We start from the raw sequence: 17,935 nt of genomic DNA, 5'->3' as shown, positions 1-17,935 counted from the left end.
TTTCCGTCTCTTTTGTGTCGCTGTTCGAGTGCATGGGGTGATTGGTCATTATAATTAAATAATGGCATCAGTAGTGCGGTGCCTGTGTGGACGCTCAGTCCTGTTTTTTCGTGTTATTTTCCGTCTCTTTTGTGTCGCTGTTCGAGTGCATGGGGTGATTGGTCAGTATAATTAAATAATGGCATCAGTAGTGCGGTGCCTGTGTGGACGCGCAGTCCTGTTGTTTTTTCGTTTTATTTTCCGTCTCTTTTGTGTCGCTATTTGTGTACAGGGGATGATTGGATTTCTTCTTCTTCTTTTTTCATTTATTTTTGTTCGCGCGTTCGTTGGCCGATGAATTTTATTTTTGTTCTCTTTATATAGTTTTCGATATAAACGATCCGATTTTTGTTTTTTGAGACAAGCAAGTCGTATTGCTGGATTAAGTCCTTTCCATATCATCGAGGATCGGAAGGCACGTCGACGGATATGTTTTAAGGCTTATGATATAAAATAATTTTAATGAATGAAGCCCTTCCTACATCACCGTTGATCGGAAGGCACGCCGACGGAGAATTTCTGGAGAATCGCGGTCGAATTAATACTATATTTAAATCCCTAGATAGGTATCTTTCCGCAGCCGGCTGCCTAAGATTTTTAAAATTTCAACCCATAAACAAATTGCTCATGGTCGCATCACCTACCACAGTGAATCCTGACCTCATACCCATCTTACTAACCCCTCAAAACTCATGTGATACTTTGTCGGAGACGCAGTCGATTTGGCGGTCCCATCACTCAAGTATCGGCTAACATTCCCATCCACTTCCCCGTGTCTTACCACTGGTCGTGGCCGGCGTCGGTATTGATCAGCACGATAGGGACCTTTGAAAATTGCGAAGGGGTGATGATTGGTTCCTACTTTTCATCTGTGGTCCACGGAGCAATGTTTGGGGGTCCTGGTCAATAACGAAGTAGCAGCTACGGGTAGACACCAATGCTATGCTATGCTATTTTCTATATGCCTCAAAATTTGATTCTTGTTTCTTGTTTCTTGTTTCTTGTTTCTTGTTTCTTGTTTCTTGTTTCTCGTTTCTTGTTTCTTGTTTCTTGTTTCTTGTTTCTTGTTTCTTGTTTCTTGTTTCTTGTTTCTTGTTTCTTGTTTCTTGTTTCTTGTTTCTTGTTTCTTGTTTCTTGTTTCTTGTTTCTTGTTTCTTGTTTCTTGTTTCTTGTTTCTTGTTTCTTGTTTCTTGTTTCTTGTTTCTTGTTTCTTGTTTCTTGTTTCTTGTTTCTTGTTTCTTGTTTCTTGTTTCTTGTTTCTTGTTTCTTGTTTCTTGTTTCTTGTTTCTTGTTTCTTGTTTCTTGTTTCTTGTTTCTTGTTTCTTGTTTCTTGTTTCTTGTTTCTTGTTTCTTGTTTCTTGTTTCTTGTTTCTTGTTTCTTGTTTCTTGTTTCTTGTTTCTTGTTTCTTGTTTCTTGTTTCTTGTTTCTTGTTTCTTGTTTCTTGTTTCTTGTTTCTTGTTTCTTGTTTCTTGTTTCTTGTTTCTTGTTTCTTGTTTCTTGTTTCTTGTTTCTTGTTTCTTGTTTCTTGTTTCTTGTTTCTTGTTTCTTGTTTCTTGTTTCTTGTTTCTTGTTTCTTGTTTCTTGTTTCTTGTTTCTTGTTTCTTGTTTCTTGTTTCTTGTTTCTTGTTTCTTGTTTCTTGTTTCTTGTTTCTTGTTTCTTGTTTCTTGTTTCTTGTTTCTTGTTTCTTGTTTCTTGTTTCTTGTTTCTTGTTTCTTGTTTCTTGTTTCTTGTTTCTTGTTTCTTGTTTCTTGTTTCTTGTTTCTTGTTTCTTGTTTCTTGTTTCTTGTTTCTTGTTTCTTGTTTCTTGTTTCTTGTTTCTTGTTTCTTGTTTCTTGTTTCTTGTTTCTTGTTTCTTGTTTCTTGTTTCTTGTTTCTTGTTTCTTGTTTCTTGTTTCTTGTTTCTTGTTTCTTGTTTCTTGTTTCTTGTTTCTTGTTTCTTGTTTCTTGTTTCTTGTTTCTTGTTTCTTGTTTCTTGTTTCTTGTTTCTTGTTTCTTGTTTCTTGTTTCTTGTTTCTTGTTTCTTGTTTCTTGTTTCTTGTTTCTTGTTTCTTGTTTCTTGTTTCTTGTTTCTTGTTTCTTGTTTCTTGTTTCTTGTTTCTTGTTTCTTGTTTCTTGTTTCTTGTTTCTTGTTTCTTGTTTCTTGTTTCTTGTTTCTTGTTTCTTGTTTCTTGTTTCTTGTTTCTTGTTTCTTGTTTCTTGTTTCTTGTTTCTTGTTTCTTGTTTCTTGTTTCTTGTTTCTTGTTTCTTGTTTCTTGTTTCTTGTTTCTTGTTTCTTTTTTTTTTACGTTAAGCATAAAAAGTCAGGTTTCAAATTTCTCGCAGTCACGCGTTAATGCAGTTCATCCTTCTTTAATATATGAATATTCTGCGTTTTCCCGCTTTCGTAAGGAAGCTCCACCAGGATGCTGGCGAAGCCACCAACAACAAGGCATCACAAGCCAGACTCCAACAACGGAAGGGTTTAGAGCTGCCGCTGCTCGTGGCTGCTCTGCCGGGTTACACGTGTTGCAACATGTGCACATTACTGCGGTGTTCTGGCGCTCGCAAAACGAATTGCTTTGGTTGAGTTTCGTTTTATGACTAGGTGTGTGTGCTGGTACTTTGTTATGCTAACGCAATTATGCAGTTGCGTATTTTTTAAAGGGTTTAGTTTTTTTACGAACCCTGCTTAAATGTTAAGAAGATAAACACTTTGCAGTTAAGTGAGATGAGCTTAGTTCTCATGCACTCATAACCGTAAAGGAATGCAATGAAAGACGCAATTTGTTTTGGTTTAAAGTTGGTCAGCTCTTTACGTTTGTGAGTTGTTTGGGGTTTGAGGTGCGGCCTAAGGGCTTACCCTCGTTGAATGATTTATAGTTTGAAAAGAAAAGATACCTTGATACCGCCAGAAACCGGCTTGTTTTCGGTCATTCGATGACATCATACATGAGAAGAAAGAAGAAAGGTGTTCCATCAAAAATAACAAAGAATTAAAAATTACAATTAAAAAAAAATCATGACATATATTAAACAGAAAATTTCACAAACTTAGATTACTCACTATCAAGTAAAATGGTAGTTATTAGGTAGTGCTCTATAATTTATGCTTTAATACTAGCAAGATACTGATTAAACTACACAACAACTGCATCGCAGAACATAATTAGCTGCAAGGCAATCCATTGCTCTACATGGTTATATAAAGCTTGCTAAGTGCTTTGCTGTGCAACTTATGGTGACATTTACTCAAACAAAGCAACAACAACAAAATCCCAACATTTTGTCACTTCGAATGGACGCAACTCGGAGAGTAAAAATGAAAGTGTTTTGACGTAACGCCGATGCCGGTGCATTTATGTGTGCTTATGTGTGTGTGTGTGAGGTGATCACATGTTTTAAGATTATGCTCGTTGGGCGGCTCGACTGGCATACAAATTGATTACTTAAACGGGGTCTACCCTTTATTTTTGCTTGCTTTCTTTCTTTCTCTTCCACCGGGCCGTAACACGACTAGGCCATGCCATCATAATAATCGTTCGTCCGTCAGTCAAACCAGACTCAACCAGCATCTCATCGCCGGCTTCGACATTTCCAACCCAGAGACCCACACCGAGAGGGAGAGATGAGAGAGAGGGGGGGCCGGGTCAGATTACGGCTGTTGTAGGCTTCAGATGGGGGTCGATGGCTTCGGTAGCTGATCTCTTGCCGCATATACAACACTGAGGTTTTAGGAAAATCTTAGTTTAAGTAAACAAAACCTATCATCATACCATGCTTCTCTGTTTTACAAGTTTTTATTTCAATGTTTCGTCCTACAATTCTCTTAGTTTTTTTTTTCTTTAAAATTTAATTTATTTTGTCAATAAAGTGTAGTTTTTTTTAATTCTAGAAAAAATCATAAAATTCTTCCGACTACAGATTTTAGTCATTTTGGATCATAACATTTTGCCAAATATGGATAACAGAACTAAAATACTGAAATTCTCCTGGAGGTAAAACAAAATGATAAAAAAGTGTTTGAAGAACGGTGTTGTAAATGAGGGCATGAAAAAATATCATTTTTGCAATTCCGTCGTGAAACTACTTACTTTTCCTGTCATTCTTGAACGACGAAATAGCCTACTTTTCTGTACCAAAAATAACAGAATCGAATAGCAACACTTTTCAAAATAAATGCTGAAAAGTTCTACTTTTCAGCACTCAAATGGGTGCTGAAATGTTGAACTTTTCAGCACTTGTTTTGAAAAGTAACACTTTTCAACATTTTTTGGATTTAAACGATTTATTGACAAAATACATGAAAATTTGACATAAAATTTCACTCAGTGTGTGTTTTTTGGAATTGCAAAAAATGTTGTATGAAACTCGTTGCAAAACTTCATTTTTTCAGCACTCTTCGTATTTATCCAACTCGGTGAACCTCGTTGGATAAATGTACGACTCGTGCTGAAAAAATCCTCTTTTTGCAACTTGTTGCATAAACTACTATTTTGCAATTCCGTCGTGAAACTACTTACTTTTCCTGTCATTCTTGAACGACGAAATAGCCTACTTTTCTGTACCAAAAATAACAGAATCGAATAGCAACACTTTTCAAAATAAATGCTGAAAAGTTCTACTTTTCAGCACTCAAATGGGTGCTGAAAAGTTCAACTTTTCAGCACTTGTTTCGAAAAGTAACACTTTTCAACATTTTTTTGATTTAAACGATTTATTGACAAAAAAAAAAATGGAAATTTGCCATAAAATTCACTCAGTGTGTGTTTTTTGGAATTGCAAAAATTGTTGTATTGAACTCGTTGCAAAACTTGATTTTTTCAGCACTCTTCGTATTTATCCAACTTGGTGAACCTCGTTGGATAAATGTACGACTCGTGCTGAAAAAATCCTCTTTTTGCAACTTGTTGCATAAACTACTATTTAGTTTTTATTTAACCAAAGAATCATTCTTATCATTAATTTGTCCATACAAGTTTCCATTCAATTTTGGCAACCGTCCATCAAGGGTCCTGATCATCAGTTCAAAGATCAAAAATCACTCACTCATCACTGAACGAATCGGCTGCTGGCAAGCGACTTATTCAATCACTTCACTCAGCAAAACAAATACTTCGTGAATTTCTTTTCCTACTCCGTCCATCAACGCGAGTCATACACGAGTATGGTCAGAGAGGAGAGAGTCTACAAAAATACTAGAGGGGCGCTCACTTGGCCTGCACTACACCAGTTTGCTGTTAATTAGAATTTGGCTTGGTGGAAATTGCTGCCAAATGTGTCTTTGATGTTGTTTAAACAACAAAATTGCAAAATATTATTGATATCATTGATTTTAAGCAATTTCCTCAATTATCAAAACAAAGCTGATTGCAAACTACTGGCCGATCGTACTGGTCGAACGGCTTAGAGTGATTAAAATGGGTATAATTCCCCTATGTGCTGTGCTCACGAGTGACTGAGGCTTTTATGAGCAATCAGGACTTTTGACGTCCATACAAAATGGCATATGGGTCATTCCAGGTCAACTGTGTACACTTTTGGACTCGACCTTCACCGATTTGGACCAAACTTGGAGGGAACGTTCATCTATTGATAGTTAACAAAAATCCTAAGTTTGGTGCTGACTGGACCATCACTCTGTTTTCGGCACCGTCCTCTTTTTTGACGATTTTCTAAAAAAACTATTTTTCTTTTAATCATAACTTTGCAACTATTTGAGCAAACAACTTTCTACATGTTGCATTTTTTAGAAAATTTTCCAAGGAGCTCATTAAAAATAAAATTTTAACCCTTAAATGCATTAAAATTCAGTTTTGACCAATTTCTTATATTTTTATTTGTTTTATTTTATCACCATCGTGTTCCCCGGATAGTTTTACATAATAATCAATGTAGACCTCAAACTAAAATGAGCTATTGGCGAGATACAGCGATTTTACTGAAAAAAGTTAGATTATGCGCTGCACTATGTCCTATGAATTCAAATCCGAAATAAGTTTCTCACATACAAAAACCGAACTATGCGGGATTAATCCCTTTTTGGTGTGCGTAAAGTGCTGCGTAAAATCATTTTTTTTTCAGTAAAATCGCTGTATCTTGCCAATAGTCCATTTTAGTTTGAAGTCTACATTGATTATTATGTAAAACGGTCCGGGGAACACGATGGTGATAAAATAAAACAAATAAAAATATAAGGAATTGGTCAAAACTGAATTTTTATACTAAAAACGTTAAAATTTAATATAAGTTGGCGTTTAAGGGTTAAAATTTTATTTTTATCAAATTCCTTGGACAATTTTCTATAAAATGCAACCTGTAGAAAGTCTTTTGCTTAAGTATTTGCATAGTTATGATTAAAAGAAAAAAAATTTTTTAGAAAATCGTCAAAAAAGAGGGCGGTGCTAAAAATAGAGGGATGGTTCAATCAGTCCCAAACTTGGGATTTCTGCTAACTATCAATAGATGAACGTTCCCTCCAAGTTTGGTCCAAATCGGTGAAGGTCGAGTCCAAAAGTGTACTCAGTTGATTTGGAATGACCCATATTCAAAAATATGTAACTTGATAATGTATTTTCGTACCGATTAGGCGAATGCAGAAAAAGTGCAGAACTTTTCAGAGTAATATTTAGACACTCTGAAAAAAATAATGTAAATTTATTACCAAACAAATTAAAATTCTCCATTTTGGTTTAATTTAAGATGACAAAAAGGCTTGTTCGAATTTTCAAAATTATGTTTTTTTTAAATTTATTTTGAACATTTTGTGCCATAGAACATATTCAAAAATTGGAATATACAGAACTAATATTTGTTGCAATCAGTTTATTTGTGTGCTAACAGCTTCGACTCACAATTACTTTTATGTCAATACCGTACAACGTGAACAAAATGGGCTGTGACTGAATTTCGGATGTCGGTCGCTGCAGCAGCCAGCAGCAGTCGACCGGAAGAAAGTTATCACCTACATACAATATTCAAGCAAAAGTTTACGGTTTTAATACGGGTTTCCGACACCCCAGTGGCCGAGTGTTGCGCAATCCGAAGGTGTTGGAGGCAGGGTGTTCGGAACCTTTAAAACCGAATGGGCTGTGAAGTGTGATTATGCAACGGAATTTGGGTTAGTGATTTCGGGTTTCGGGTGGATTCTTCTTGAGGTGGGTTTGAGAGGGGTTTGAGGCTTTGCCGGAATGTTTTTCGATTGACACCAGCCAGAGCAGAGCAGGTGCACCGGAATTAATTAGAGCTGTCAGCTTAGGCCGTTGAATCGAATGGGGTGTTAATAGGTTATAGCGAGTGTGAACGACAGTTGTGAATATAAATGGAGTTTATTGAATTTTTGTAGATTTTTTTTCAATTTTAACTCATCATAATTTTTGCATTCTTTAGAACTGTCTCAATTATTTTCACTACTTTACAAACAAAAGCTGCAAAAGAGCACTCCACTGAGCTTTTCCACACCGTTCTAGAAAGCTTCGTCGAACTTTTGTTTTCATTCACTAGAGCCCCCCTCAAAGTCAGCACTGTGGCAACTGTTAATTTCCCTTTTGGTTCGCCTCTTAATTATTCCGAAAACAAAACCACCGAAGAACATCGCCAGTGAATGCTCTCTCCGACTTGTTTTTCCACCAGCGGTTGGAAATTAAACCAACAAAAAAACAAAAGAATCATCTTCATTTGCGTAGCACTTGGCCCTTCTCGAAGTAGTGGAGCTATTTTTTTTTCGTACTCTTCTCTAGTCGAGGCACAGCTGGAGCGATCCAGGAGTTCACATTACTGCCAGAACTTGAGCATTTCCCTTTGCCAGCAATGATGAGGTCGAGTCTGAGTCCGGGTATGGATTGTGCCGTGAGAGACTCATTAGAGACACAGCTTGGCACTTAAAGGTCTCAAGTGGTGCCACTGTCAAGTTTCTTGGTTCTGTACTATTTTGCATAAAAGCTATGGTATTTCATAGTCTTTAATGCTCAAAAATATTTAATTTTTAATATACGAAATCGTTTTTTAAGATGTTATTACTGACATTTTGAAATTATTGATATTTGTTATTTTATATTGCTATATTGTTAAAAGTTGGAACGGTAACTTCAACTCACTGGTTCTAAGGCATAACTCAATCAATCGGAACGATTTTTTTCAAGCCATGTTCTAGATAATCCTTAAATTTTGCAGAACTCGATTTGATCAAATCTGAAATTTTTGCTGTAAAATTCAGCGTGCTTCAATAAAATAATGAATTGTATAATTTTGCACTGATTTTCAAAACACTGATGAATTCATGTTAGATTTTTTACAAAGTTCTCAAATTTCCTCAAAATTCAGGGTTTTTAAATAATAATTTTATAATTGGGTGTTACCTAAAGAAAATAAATGCCTGCATTAATACTAAATTGTTCATGAAGGATTTTCACTAATTATTTTTTTTTTCAAATTTACTTAAATTGTTTCCAAATTTTGCATGATTTTGTTAACCAATTATAAATTTGAAATGCTGAATTTAGAATATGGGTGCCAAATAAACAACATTTTAGATTTTTCAAGCAAAGCTTCCAACCAATAAAAGTGAATTATTCAGCCCTGGTCTTCCGATGTGTAAAAAATTCAGATAACTCTCCAAAAATTGTCTTCTTCTTACATCAGATTCAGCAAATTTTCAAGAATACTCTAGATTTCAATAATGTTGTAATAGTTTTTTCATTGGTTAGAAAATCAAAATTTCAAAAGGCTGAATACAAAAAAAAACATTTTCCTATACCTTTTCAGAAAACCAGGGCTTAAAAATCACTTCCAAATTTAAGGGGAATGTTTTTGGAACATAACTGGGAATGAAACCGGTTGGATGAAAGAAATTAGATAGGTAGTTTTCCAGGGTTTTCTAAGCAAACGTAAGGACATCCTGATTCCTTGTGTATGTGCAAGCACAATTTATTTTCACAAAATACCGTATTTTTAGAAATAAATAGATTTCCAATATTGGCAATGGAGTTAATAATGCAAAAAAAAAACAAAATTGTAAAAAACCATTCAACAGTGTATTCAAACAACGATTATAATGTTAATTTTATTGCAAGTATTTGTCCTCTTTCCTTAAACGTTTCTCCAAAAAATCAGAGAACAGAAAAAAAAATGTATTCTTTGTTGTTTCTTATCAATTAAATATGTTTAACCTCTTCCCAACTTTTGTTTTGAAACTAAAAAATACGTGAAACTTAAGGAAAATATAGTTCCATAACTTCATTGATATTTGGCAAATTTTGGATAGAACCATAACTTTAATGATGTATATTGCATATTGCGATAGGTTTTGTTTCGAGGTTTCAAAAATCAGACTTGAAATTTAAATTCAGTTTATTTATATTTCATCTTCACCCTCCCCCTTGAGCTTTACCAGCGAGCAATTCTCTACCAAAACCGGAAATTGACTCTGTGGTGCCCTTGACCAAAGAAGCTATTTTGTGTCGGTGATGCACCCATACAAGTCTCCATACAATTTTGGCAGCTGTCCATACAAAAATAGTACATAAATAACATTTGATGAATTTTCTGATCAATTTGCTGTCTTCGGCAAAGTTGTACACAGAAAAAAAAATCATGGTAATATTACATCTGGGAAGGGGTACATCTTTTATGCCAGAAAAAAAGGAGTAATTTTACCTCTGGAAATGTTTAATTTTACCACTTTTCTGGTGTAATGTCACTTTTTCAGTCTAAATTGAGGTAAAATTACATTAAAAAGAGGTACCTTCCAAAAGTAAAGCTTCAAAATTTACATTATTTTTTTCTGTGTCCACCCAAAATTCAGAATCGAGATAATCGTTCTCTCAAAATTTATTGAGGGCTCAGTGCCAAAATCGATAGAATAATGGTACCAACTCACACCGTCATAACAAATGAGTTCATTCGTTAGTTGAATCAATAAATCTCCAACAAGTGTCATACATCGACTTCTGACTTCTCCATGGTCACCAAGCTGTGGTGGCCGAGGCAGCTAAGTCATTGGATTGGTTTGTCAAAGGTCTCTGGTTCGATTCCCGTTGTCGACAATTTTGGTTTTTTGTTTGACGGATGAACTTTTTTTGCAAATGAACCTCGAGAGAATAGTTCTATCGCCCATCTCGAGCTGTGTTCTCTGCGTCCGTGAATGGTACCACTATTCTCTCGACTCGAGACCATCATTCTCTCGGACTAGCGCTGCCAGTTTTGGGTGTAGGTATTGCTGAGAACTATTAAGAAAAAAATAGGTACAAGGATTTTTTTCCCAAGATACACAATTTATGATTTTCGAGATGTTTTTAATATGTTTTGGGGGACAAAACCCGCATTTTTTGAGCCATAGAGAAACATGGTCAAAAAATCTGCCATTTTTGAATGAATAGTTATTTTTGGAAAAAAATCGAAATTTCATGCAAAAACAAATTTGACTTAATTTTTTAATGTAAAATTAAATTTACAATCGAAAAATACTTTACAGATTTTTTGATAAAGATATCCGTTTTCAAGATATAGCCACCGAAAGTTTGATTTAAGCGAAATATTTGCAGTTTTTCGATTTTTATAATAAGTTACCATGAGTGACCATTTCTAATAATAATTTTTTTTTAAAGTTCTGAAAATTTGCTATAGAATTGTCTAAGAGACATTGAAGATTGGACCTCTGGTTGCTGAGATACAGCGGCTTTAAGAAAAAGAAACAGGCTTTAAAAAAAATTAAGTCAAACTTGTTTTTGCACGAAATTTCGATTTTTTTCCAAAAATCATTTCTTTTTCAAAAATTCCGTGTACCTATTACTTTCTCGATAGTCCTCAACAATGCTTTCAACGTTGCCGAAGACACCAAATTGATCAGAAAATTCACTCAAAAGTTACAGCTGTTTGAATATTTACGTACCATTTTTGTATGGACTGCTGCCAAAATTGTATGGAGACTTGTATGGGTGAACCAAAGACACAAAATAGCTTCTTTGGTCATAGGGAAGGCGCCCACAAAGTTTGAGCCAAATCAAAAAATAAAAACAGTCGATTTTTTTTGATTTTGTAGAGAGTTGCTCCAGAGTCAAAGGACGAAACTTTGAATAAAATAAAAAAAATAGTTCTTTTTGTTCTTCAAAAAGGTGTGTATCAAATTTTCCAAAAGAATTTTTATATACTGTAGCATTTATGACATTTCACAATTATGTCTATTTTGCACGAAAAAAAGAATCATTCATAATATAAATATTTCCTCAAACTAGTTGCAGACGTTGTTTTAGTCAGGAATTGGTAACAGAATTATCGAGAAATTAAAAGTGAGAGTGTGTGCGTGCATCATGGAATTAAACTTTTCAAAGTGCTATGATAATCTTCACAGCAACTTCACAGAAAGTTTAACTCCATGTTGCACACACTCTCACTTTTAATTTCTCAATTACCTACCAGTTTTCAAAACAAGAAGTATATCGTGCTCATGTTAGCGAATGTTTACATAAACATCCAAAATGTTCTTATTTGGCTTACACTCAAATGCCAAAGTTTTTCGAAGATTTTTATTTTTCCAGTATTCAGGGGTCATTTGAAGCAACTTTAGCTCTACGAATTTTTTTCTTCTCTTGTTTTTTTACTTAATTTTTAATTTTTTAATTGGCTCTTATCTTGCTTAGTTTTTGTTTGATTTTGATAGTATTTGGCTTATTCTAGTACCTCCTATCATTACCTTTTGCCTTTCGTTTATTTTTTATTTTTGAATCTCTGCTATAGAATTTTATTATTGAATAATAAAATAATCCGTTGAGGCATAGTATAATACGTTACATAAACTAGTCAAAAACACTTTATGAAAGCTTTAATTCATGATCAAAGTGTTGATAGGCCGATCATAGAAATAGGCTGAGAAAGGGTATACAGTTGACTCTCTGGCTGTCGATCTTCTCGACATCAATAATTCTCCATCTATCGATGAGTTCTTCAGTCCCTTCAATCTGCATACTTCAATTATCTTCATTCCTCGATATTTTCCCTTGCTTGAAGGATCTCTTCCTCGACGGTCCCTTGGATTCTGTTTGCTTTAAAAATCTCTTCCGGTTGTCAATAATTTCACTTTCTCATGGCTTGCATAGACATTTTTCTTGGCGAAACGAAGCTTTGAAGGGTGTTTGACATTAGTTTGTTTTTGTTTGATGGATGTTGCCATGATTCTCTCCCATAGCTGGGTATCAAGAAAAAAATATTTTCAATCGAGTCTACTACAATAGATCAAGGGGATGATGGAAAGTGAGGAATCACAAATCCGTATAAATAATTTCAAGATTTTTTAGGTGTAAACCGAAAACGCGATCTAAAATTAAAATGGAAGAATAAGGCTTTTAACTTACAGGACGGGTGTACAGGACGCCGCACTGTTTAATCATTTTCTGACGTACATTCAATTTTGCAGTTCAAACCCAGTCATTGAATTGGAAAAATAAAATTCTTTTTCAAATTTTCTTTTCTTGATTTGTGTGCACCTAAGTCGAAGACCAAGATTGTTTACTTTTTGCTCATTGGTCTGACAGTCTTGGTCTGACAGATTTGGTCTGTCAGTTTTATCATGGATTCCCGAGCAGGGGTAAATAACAAGGGAAATGCGTAATAATACCTTTCTCTGGTATCAATACCAAATTTTGGTATTCCTGGACCCTTTAAAATTTGTCTTAAGGATTATGCAAAAGCAAAATGTGGTATCATACCAATTTAAGGTATTGTTTTGATATTGCAAAATTGCAGAATTTGTCAATGATTGAACACCACATTTTGGTATTCTTTTGGTATTACAGTATTTTATCAAATTCCTCTGCAACTATGGGAAAATTTTGACCAGTTTTGACAAAATAATTAATTTTGCGCTAAAATCATGTCTCAAAGCGAATGCTTTCATTCAAAACTGGAAATTTCAAACTTTATTTTAAACATTTTTGGGGGTAGGGGGTATCCCTACAGAAATGACTTGAAATTGTGGAAAATTTTCTAAGTCAGGATGGCACAGTTGGTATTATTTGAATATTGAAAGGTTTCATCAATTTTCTCTGAAACTATGGGAAATTTGTTAAAAAAAATTTACGAGTTAATTAATTTTGCGCTAAAATGACTTGAAACCCAAAAATGTTAAAGATGATTTTAAAAATTAGTGTGATATACCCACTAATATTTTTTTCAAAAACGTTGAAATATCTCTAAGTCGGGATAACCAAATACTTTGAAAAACGAGTCAATCGACAGATTAATGCATTTTGGTGAATTTCAATTCAGTTTCATTTTAATAACACTTATTTTTCAATCTTGTTATTTTTCAGAAGCTTCAAAAACTTCAAGCACAGGCCGTTCATCAATGACAAATGCATTCGGTGTGGTGAAGAATATCACTAATAACAACATGGAATCATCAGGTGAGTAGATTTGGCTGTTGCATATGAATCATTTCCGTTTTTTCACTAAATGCAATTGTTGCACTAAAAATGGTATGAAAATACCAAATTTTGGTATTACTTGTTCAAATACCAGCGACCATAATGTGCTCTTGGTTGCCCAGTAATAGATGGTAAAATACCATGAAATCATACCAAAATCATGTAAGGGAAAGACCACAGAAATACCAAAATATGATTTTCCAAAGGCGCGGGAATACCTAAAAATAAAACCATGGCAATACCAAGTTTTTGTATTCAAGCAATGTTCAAAATTCCAGAAGACCTCAACTTGGTATTGAAATGGTTTTATTTTGAGGTATTATTTTACCCTTGGAATAACATGGTTTGGTATTGTTGTGCCCTTACACATACAAGATTTTGGTATGATTTCATGGTATTTTACCATCTATTACTGGGCAACCAATGGCACATTTTGGTCGCTGTTATTTGCCCAAGTAATATCAAAATTTGGTATTCCCGTGTTATTTACCCCTACTCGGGTTTTGGTCTGGTCTAGGCGAGGGATAGGACACAGCACCTTCCTGCAATAGATACGCAAGTGTCGCAGTGGTCCGTGTCTGTTCACATTAAAAAAAAATGACGCAATGAAAAGTTAATGAACCTTTGAAAATCATTTTCATATCTGGAAAAGTAGTTAGAACAAAAAAAAAACAAACCTAAATCAAAGTATGTTCAGTATAATTGTGATCAAGTTGTAGGAAGGCTTCATCCATAAAGTACGTCACGCTAAAATCAGCCAAAATTTACCCCACCCCCCCCCCCTCTTTGTCACGCTTTTCCTATACTTACAACACGCAATGTCACACTGGCTCAACCCCCCCTCCCCCCCTAGAGCGTGACTTTATGGATGACGTCTAAAGAGTTTACCAAAAACAAAAAAAACAAAAACTGCGAAATGAGAAATACGGATTCAATCATTTACAGTAATATAATTAAAAAAAAATTAATCTAATCTAATCTAATCTAATCAGACCCTAGCGCAGCCAATCTTTCGAAGGGATCCTGGAGAGTGCCTTAGGTTAGATGACGCCTAGCACTCTTCTTATCATTTATTAACATTTGTAGTGCGCCATTGCATCGGAATGCATTGAAACATCACAAGCGTTAAAGCGGCCAGGCCTACTGCGTAAAGCCGTATCGCAGAGATGACTCGTAATTGGGTTGAGTTTGTGCACAGAGTGTTCGAACAACAACACAATTCTGAATCGACAGGGGAGGAAGGAGCGTGGGGACACACCACCATACGCTCCGAGATTTTGTTGTATTCGTTGGGAGCACCATGCTAAGAAGGTTTGGTACTCCGGGACCCTCTGGGATGGGACATTGTATTTCCACGAATGCCCTGGACACTATTTGCCGTGGTTATAGCGCCACAACTCGCTCTTCGGATTCAATCATTTACAGTAATATAATTTAAAAAAAATTAAAACAATTTTTTAAGTCAATTCAAACTCACACGACTTGAAGGTAAATCTGCAAGTTCGGAGTTCCGCAAAATTCGGCCATATTCAAGCAAATAGCAACATGAGCAGTAGAACCACATGAACTCATTACATTTGGCATCCGTTCGAGTCAATGTGGGAGAGCAGCATCGTGTGGACGCATTATCCCTTACCACGTGGGAAAAAACGGGTGCGCTGCGGAGGCAAAGGCGGGCTTTGGGCGGGCAGAAACTAGAGCATCACTCTCATTATCTAAATGAAGTTGTACCGGAAGAATTCCCCGCTGCAGCAACAGTGCTCATTGAGGTGCTCTTTGGGGCGTCGTTATTAATTAAAAGTTGGTGTCTTTATGGATGTGGGTCTCGTGGCGCAGGGGTAGCGGCTTCGGCTGCCGATCCCGATGATGCTATGAGACGCGGGTTCGATTCCCGCCTTATCCACTGAGCTTCTATCGGATGGTGAAGTAAAACGTCGGTCCCGGTTTCTCCTGTCTCGTCAGAGGCGCTGGAGCAGAAATCCCACGTTAGAGGAAGGCCATGCCCCGGGGGGCGTAGTGCCAATAGTTTCGTTTCGTCTTTATGGATTTGGAGAAGAGTTTCTTTTGACTGTTTTGTAGTGTTTCTATCAACAAGAAAAACAAAAACTATCATGAGAAAATTGGCAATTAAGGGTTAAATTTGCATAGGTCACACACACCTCACAATTTCGCGAGTTCGTTTCCCACTTGAAACAGGTCAACGAATTTGAACAAATCACGCAGCAAAAACAACTTGCAAAAAAAAAAAAACGAAACGAAACGCAACTCCACTTCCAGTAAAGTGCACTGACAATGCACTGCAAATTTATTGTGCATGCGTGCATAAACTATAACTCCACGCCAAGAGTGCAGGTCAATTGCATCGTGCGTGGGAACGAGAAAAATGCAACACCAACTGTCTGTCTGACTTCAAGTGGTGCGGTGTAGTGGTGCCAAAACGGTACAAGTTGTACGAGCAGAGGCTTTAGCGCGGATTGAATTCGGGTCAACGGTCTGAACTTGACGAGGCTTTCCGGAGTTGTGGAGGGACGAGGAGGTTGCAAACAAAAAGCACATGAACTTGGCGTGCGACTCCTGAGAGTTGTTGCGTGAGTGAGTGATTAAAAAATAAACAATTAGGTATAGTTGCACAAACGATCAAAAATCATGCAAATTATAATCAAATCAATTTTGTTTAGTTGTACTAAAAAGACAATGATTTTTCATTGCTAATATTTTGTCTTACAAGTATTGCACATTCTATCTCAAAACTGAAAAAAAATGTGGAACTCGACCTGCCAGAATTATGGCATACCAAGTTCCAAGCATACAATGCTTTTCCCACAAATCTTCCCAACTTTGCAATACTCCCTAAATCTTCCAGTTAATCAAGCATGAATATTAATGACTAGGGAATATCGAACTCACGTTCCTCCCAGTCTGGAGGAGATGCATACGTTAGAAGTCCTTGCCAGAAGAACTTTACCTACTGCGAATTCCACTCGCAGCGGAAACGAGGTCAACCTTTGTCCGGACGACCAGACTCCCACCACCGCAGAGTAGACGCATTCCGTGTCACTACAAACCAGCTTTTTTGCCACCGGGCTTACAAACCTCCCCAACCCCTAAAAACCTTCCCTCTGGGTCCCATAAATGATAATGAGTTCTGTGTGGTGGCACACAGCTTCACGCAACAGCGAAAAGGTCGGTTCTCATGACTTACACACTTGGAGTTACAGTGCTGCACAGTTGGAAAAATTACAGGTTACACGTAAAGTTACATGACTTTCATGTTCAGTTACACATAAAATTGGAAAAGAAACCTTAGAATCTTTTTATTTTAACATAAAATCACACAAACTTTTCTCACAGTGCCCTCCCTCAGTGGAAAAATCAGGCGAATGTGCGGTTTTACGGTCATTAAATTTTCATGTACCTCTACCTCTGCTGAAGTTTGGTGGGCAAAGTGCTAAATCCGGTAGGCAAACGACAAGTTCTTCATTTTTTTTCCCTCCACAGTCTAACCCCAGCTTGTCGGCGGGTAAGAGATTTTTTTCGCTGTAATACCTCGCATTATTTCCGCTTGCTCACCACCAAAGTGTCATTAATTAGCGCGATGTTAGCGGTTGAGAAGCGTCAACGCGCGCCCGAGGGTGTTAGAATGTTCTTTTTTTAATCTCAGGAAAACGAGAAAAAAATCACCCCTCAGGGGGATTAAAATGTTTAAATGAGAGTGGTTCTTAGGTTTGTTAAGTACTATGTTTCAAGTCTTGGGGTAGGACATTTTGATAACTCCTGGAATTCCCAGTCTTATACTAGTCTTATGTATCCATCTTTTATATATGTTCGTTTCAGATTCATTTCCTGACATTTATTTTCAATAAGAACTTCCTACAATGTTAAGCAAACTGATACAAATATTATCCAATACTTTTCCATTTCCGAATGTTATAACTAAAAAACCATCCATAAACCACGTGGAAATATCAGACCCCAGACCCCCTCCCCTCCGTTGACAATTTCCATACAAAACAACTTTACATAGCAGCAATTCTCCACGAAATCGGCCGATTTGGTGCGTTTTTAAATATTTTTCCATTTTTTTTTATTTGGCTCAAACTTTTTGGGGGCTTTTCCAATGACCAAAGAAGCTATTTTGTGTCATTGAATTTTTTGTTTATTCAAAAATGGTAAGTAAATATTCGAAATTCTGTAACTTTTGGAGGATATTCTGATAATGAGAAATAGCTATCCAGAAAAAATCGGTACACGGAAAAAATAATGCAAAAATCAACAATATTTTTTACAAAAAATCAATTACAACATAAACTTTGAAAGATATTTTAACGGCATAACATATCTTCAACAAAATAGCAAGAAAAATAAAATCATTCTACCATCGGGTTTCAAGGGCTTTTGCCTCACATTTTAGGTTCATTTATATATTAAGTACCAGCCACCAATGAAATAATATTGTTCGAGTATTTTAAACATTAATTTTGACTATATTGGTCCCAATCA

At 35.9% G+C, this 17,935-nt stretch overlaps 2 protein-coding genes across 3 annotated transcripts in view; both read right to left on the bottom strand.

Moving 5' to 3' along the window:
• Nucleotides 1-16,483, bottom strand: part of LOC120413099 (uncharacterized) — a 56,933-nt gene extending 40,450 nt beyond the window's left edge. The window contains exons 1-2 of the mRNA XM_039573804.1: nucleotides 16,405-16,483; nucleotides 16,343-16,354 (exon numbers count right to left, since the gene is read on the bottom strand). Coding sequence (XP_039429738.1) covers nucleotides 16,343-16,354; nucleotides 16,405-16,483 — 91 coding nt within the window. The remainder of the gene's footprint in view (nucleotides 1-16,342; nucleotides 16,355-16,404) is intronic.
• Nucleotides 1-17,935, bottom strand: part of LOC120413084 (1-phosphatidylinositol 3-phosphate 5-kinase) — a 192,502-nt gene that overhangs the window by 62,392 nt on the left and 112,175 nt on the right. The gene's annotated exons all lie outside the window — the stretch shown is intronic.

Source organism: Culex pipiens, chromosome 2, assembly GCF_016801865.2.
Source record: "Culex pipiens pallens isolate TS chromosome 2, TS_CPP_V2, whole genome shotgun sequence".
Classification (NCBI taxonomy): domain Eukaryota; kingdom Metazoa; phylum Arthropoda; class Insecta; order Diptera; family Culicidae; genus Culex; species Culex pipiens.
This window is presented reverse-complemented; position numbering and strand designations above follow the sequence as displayed.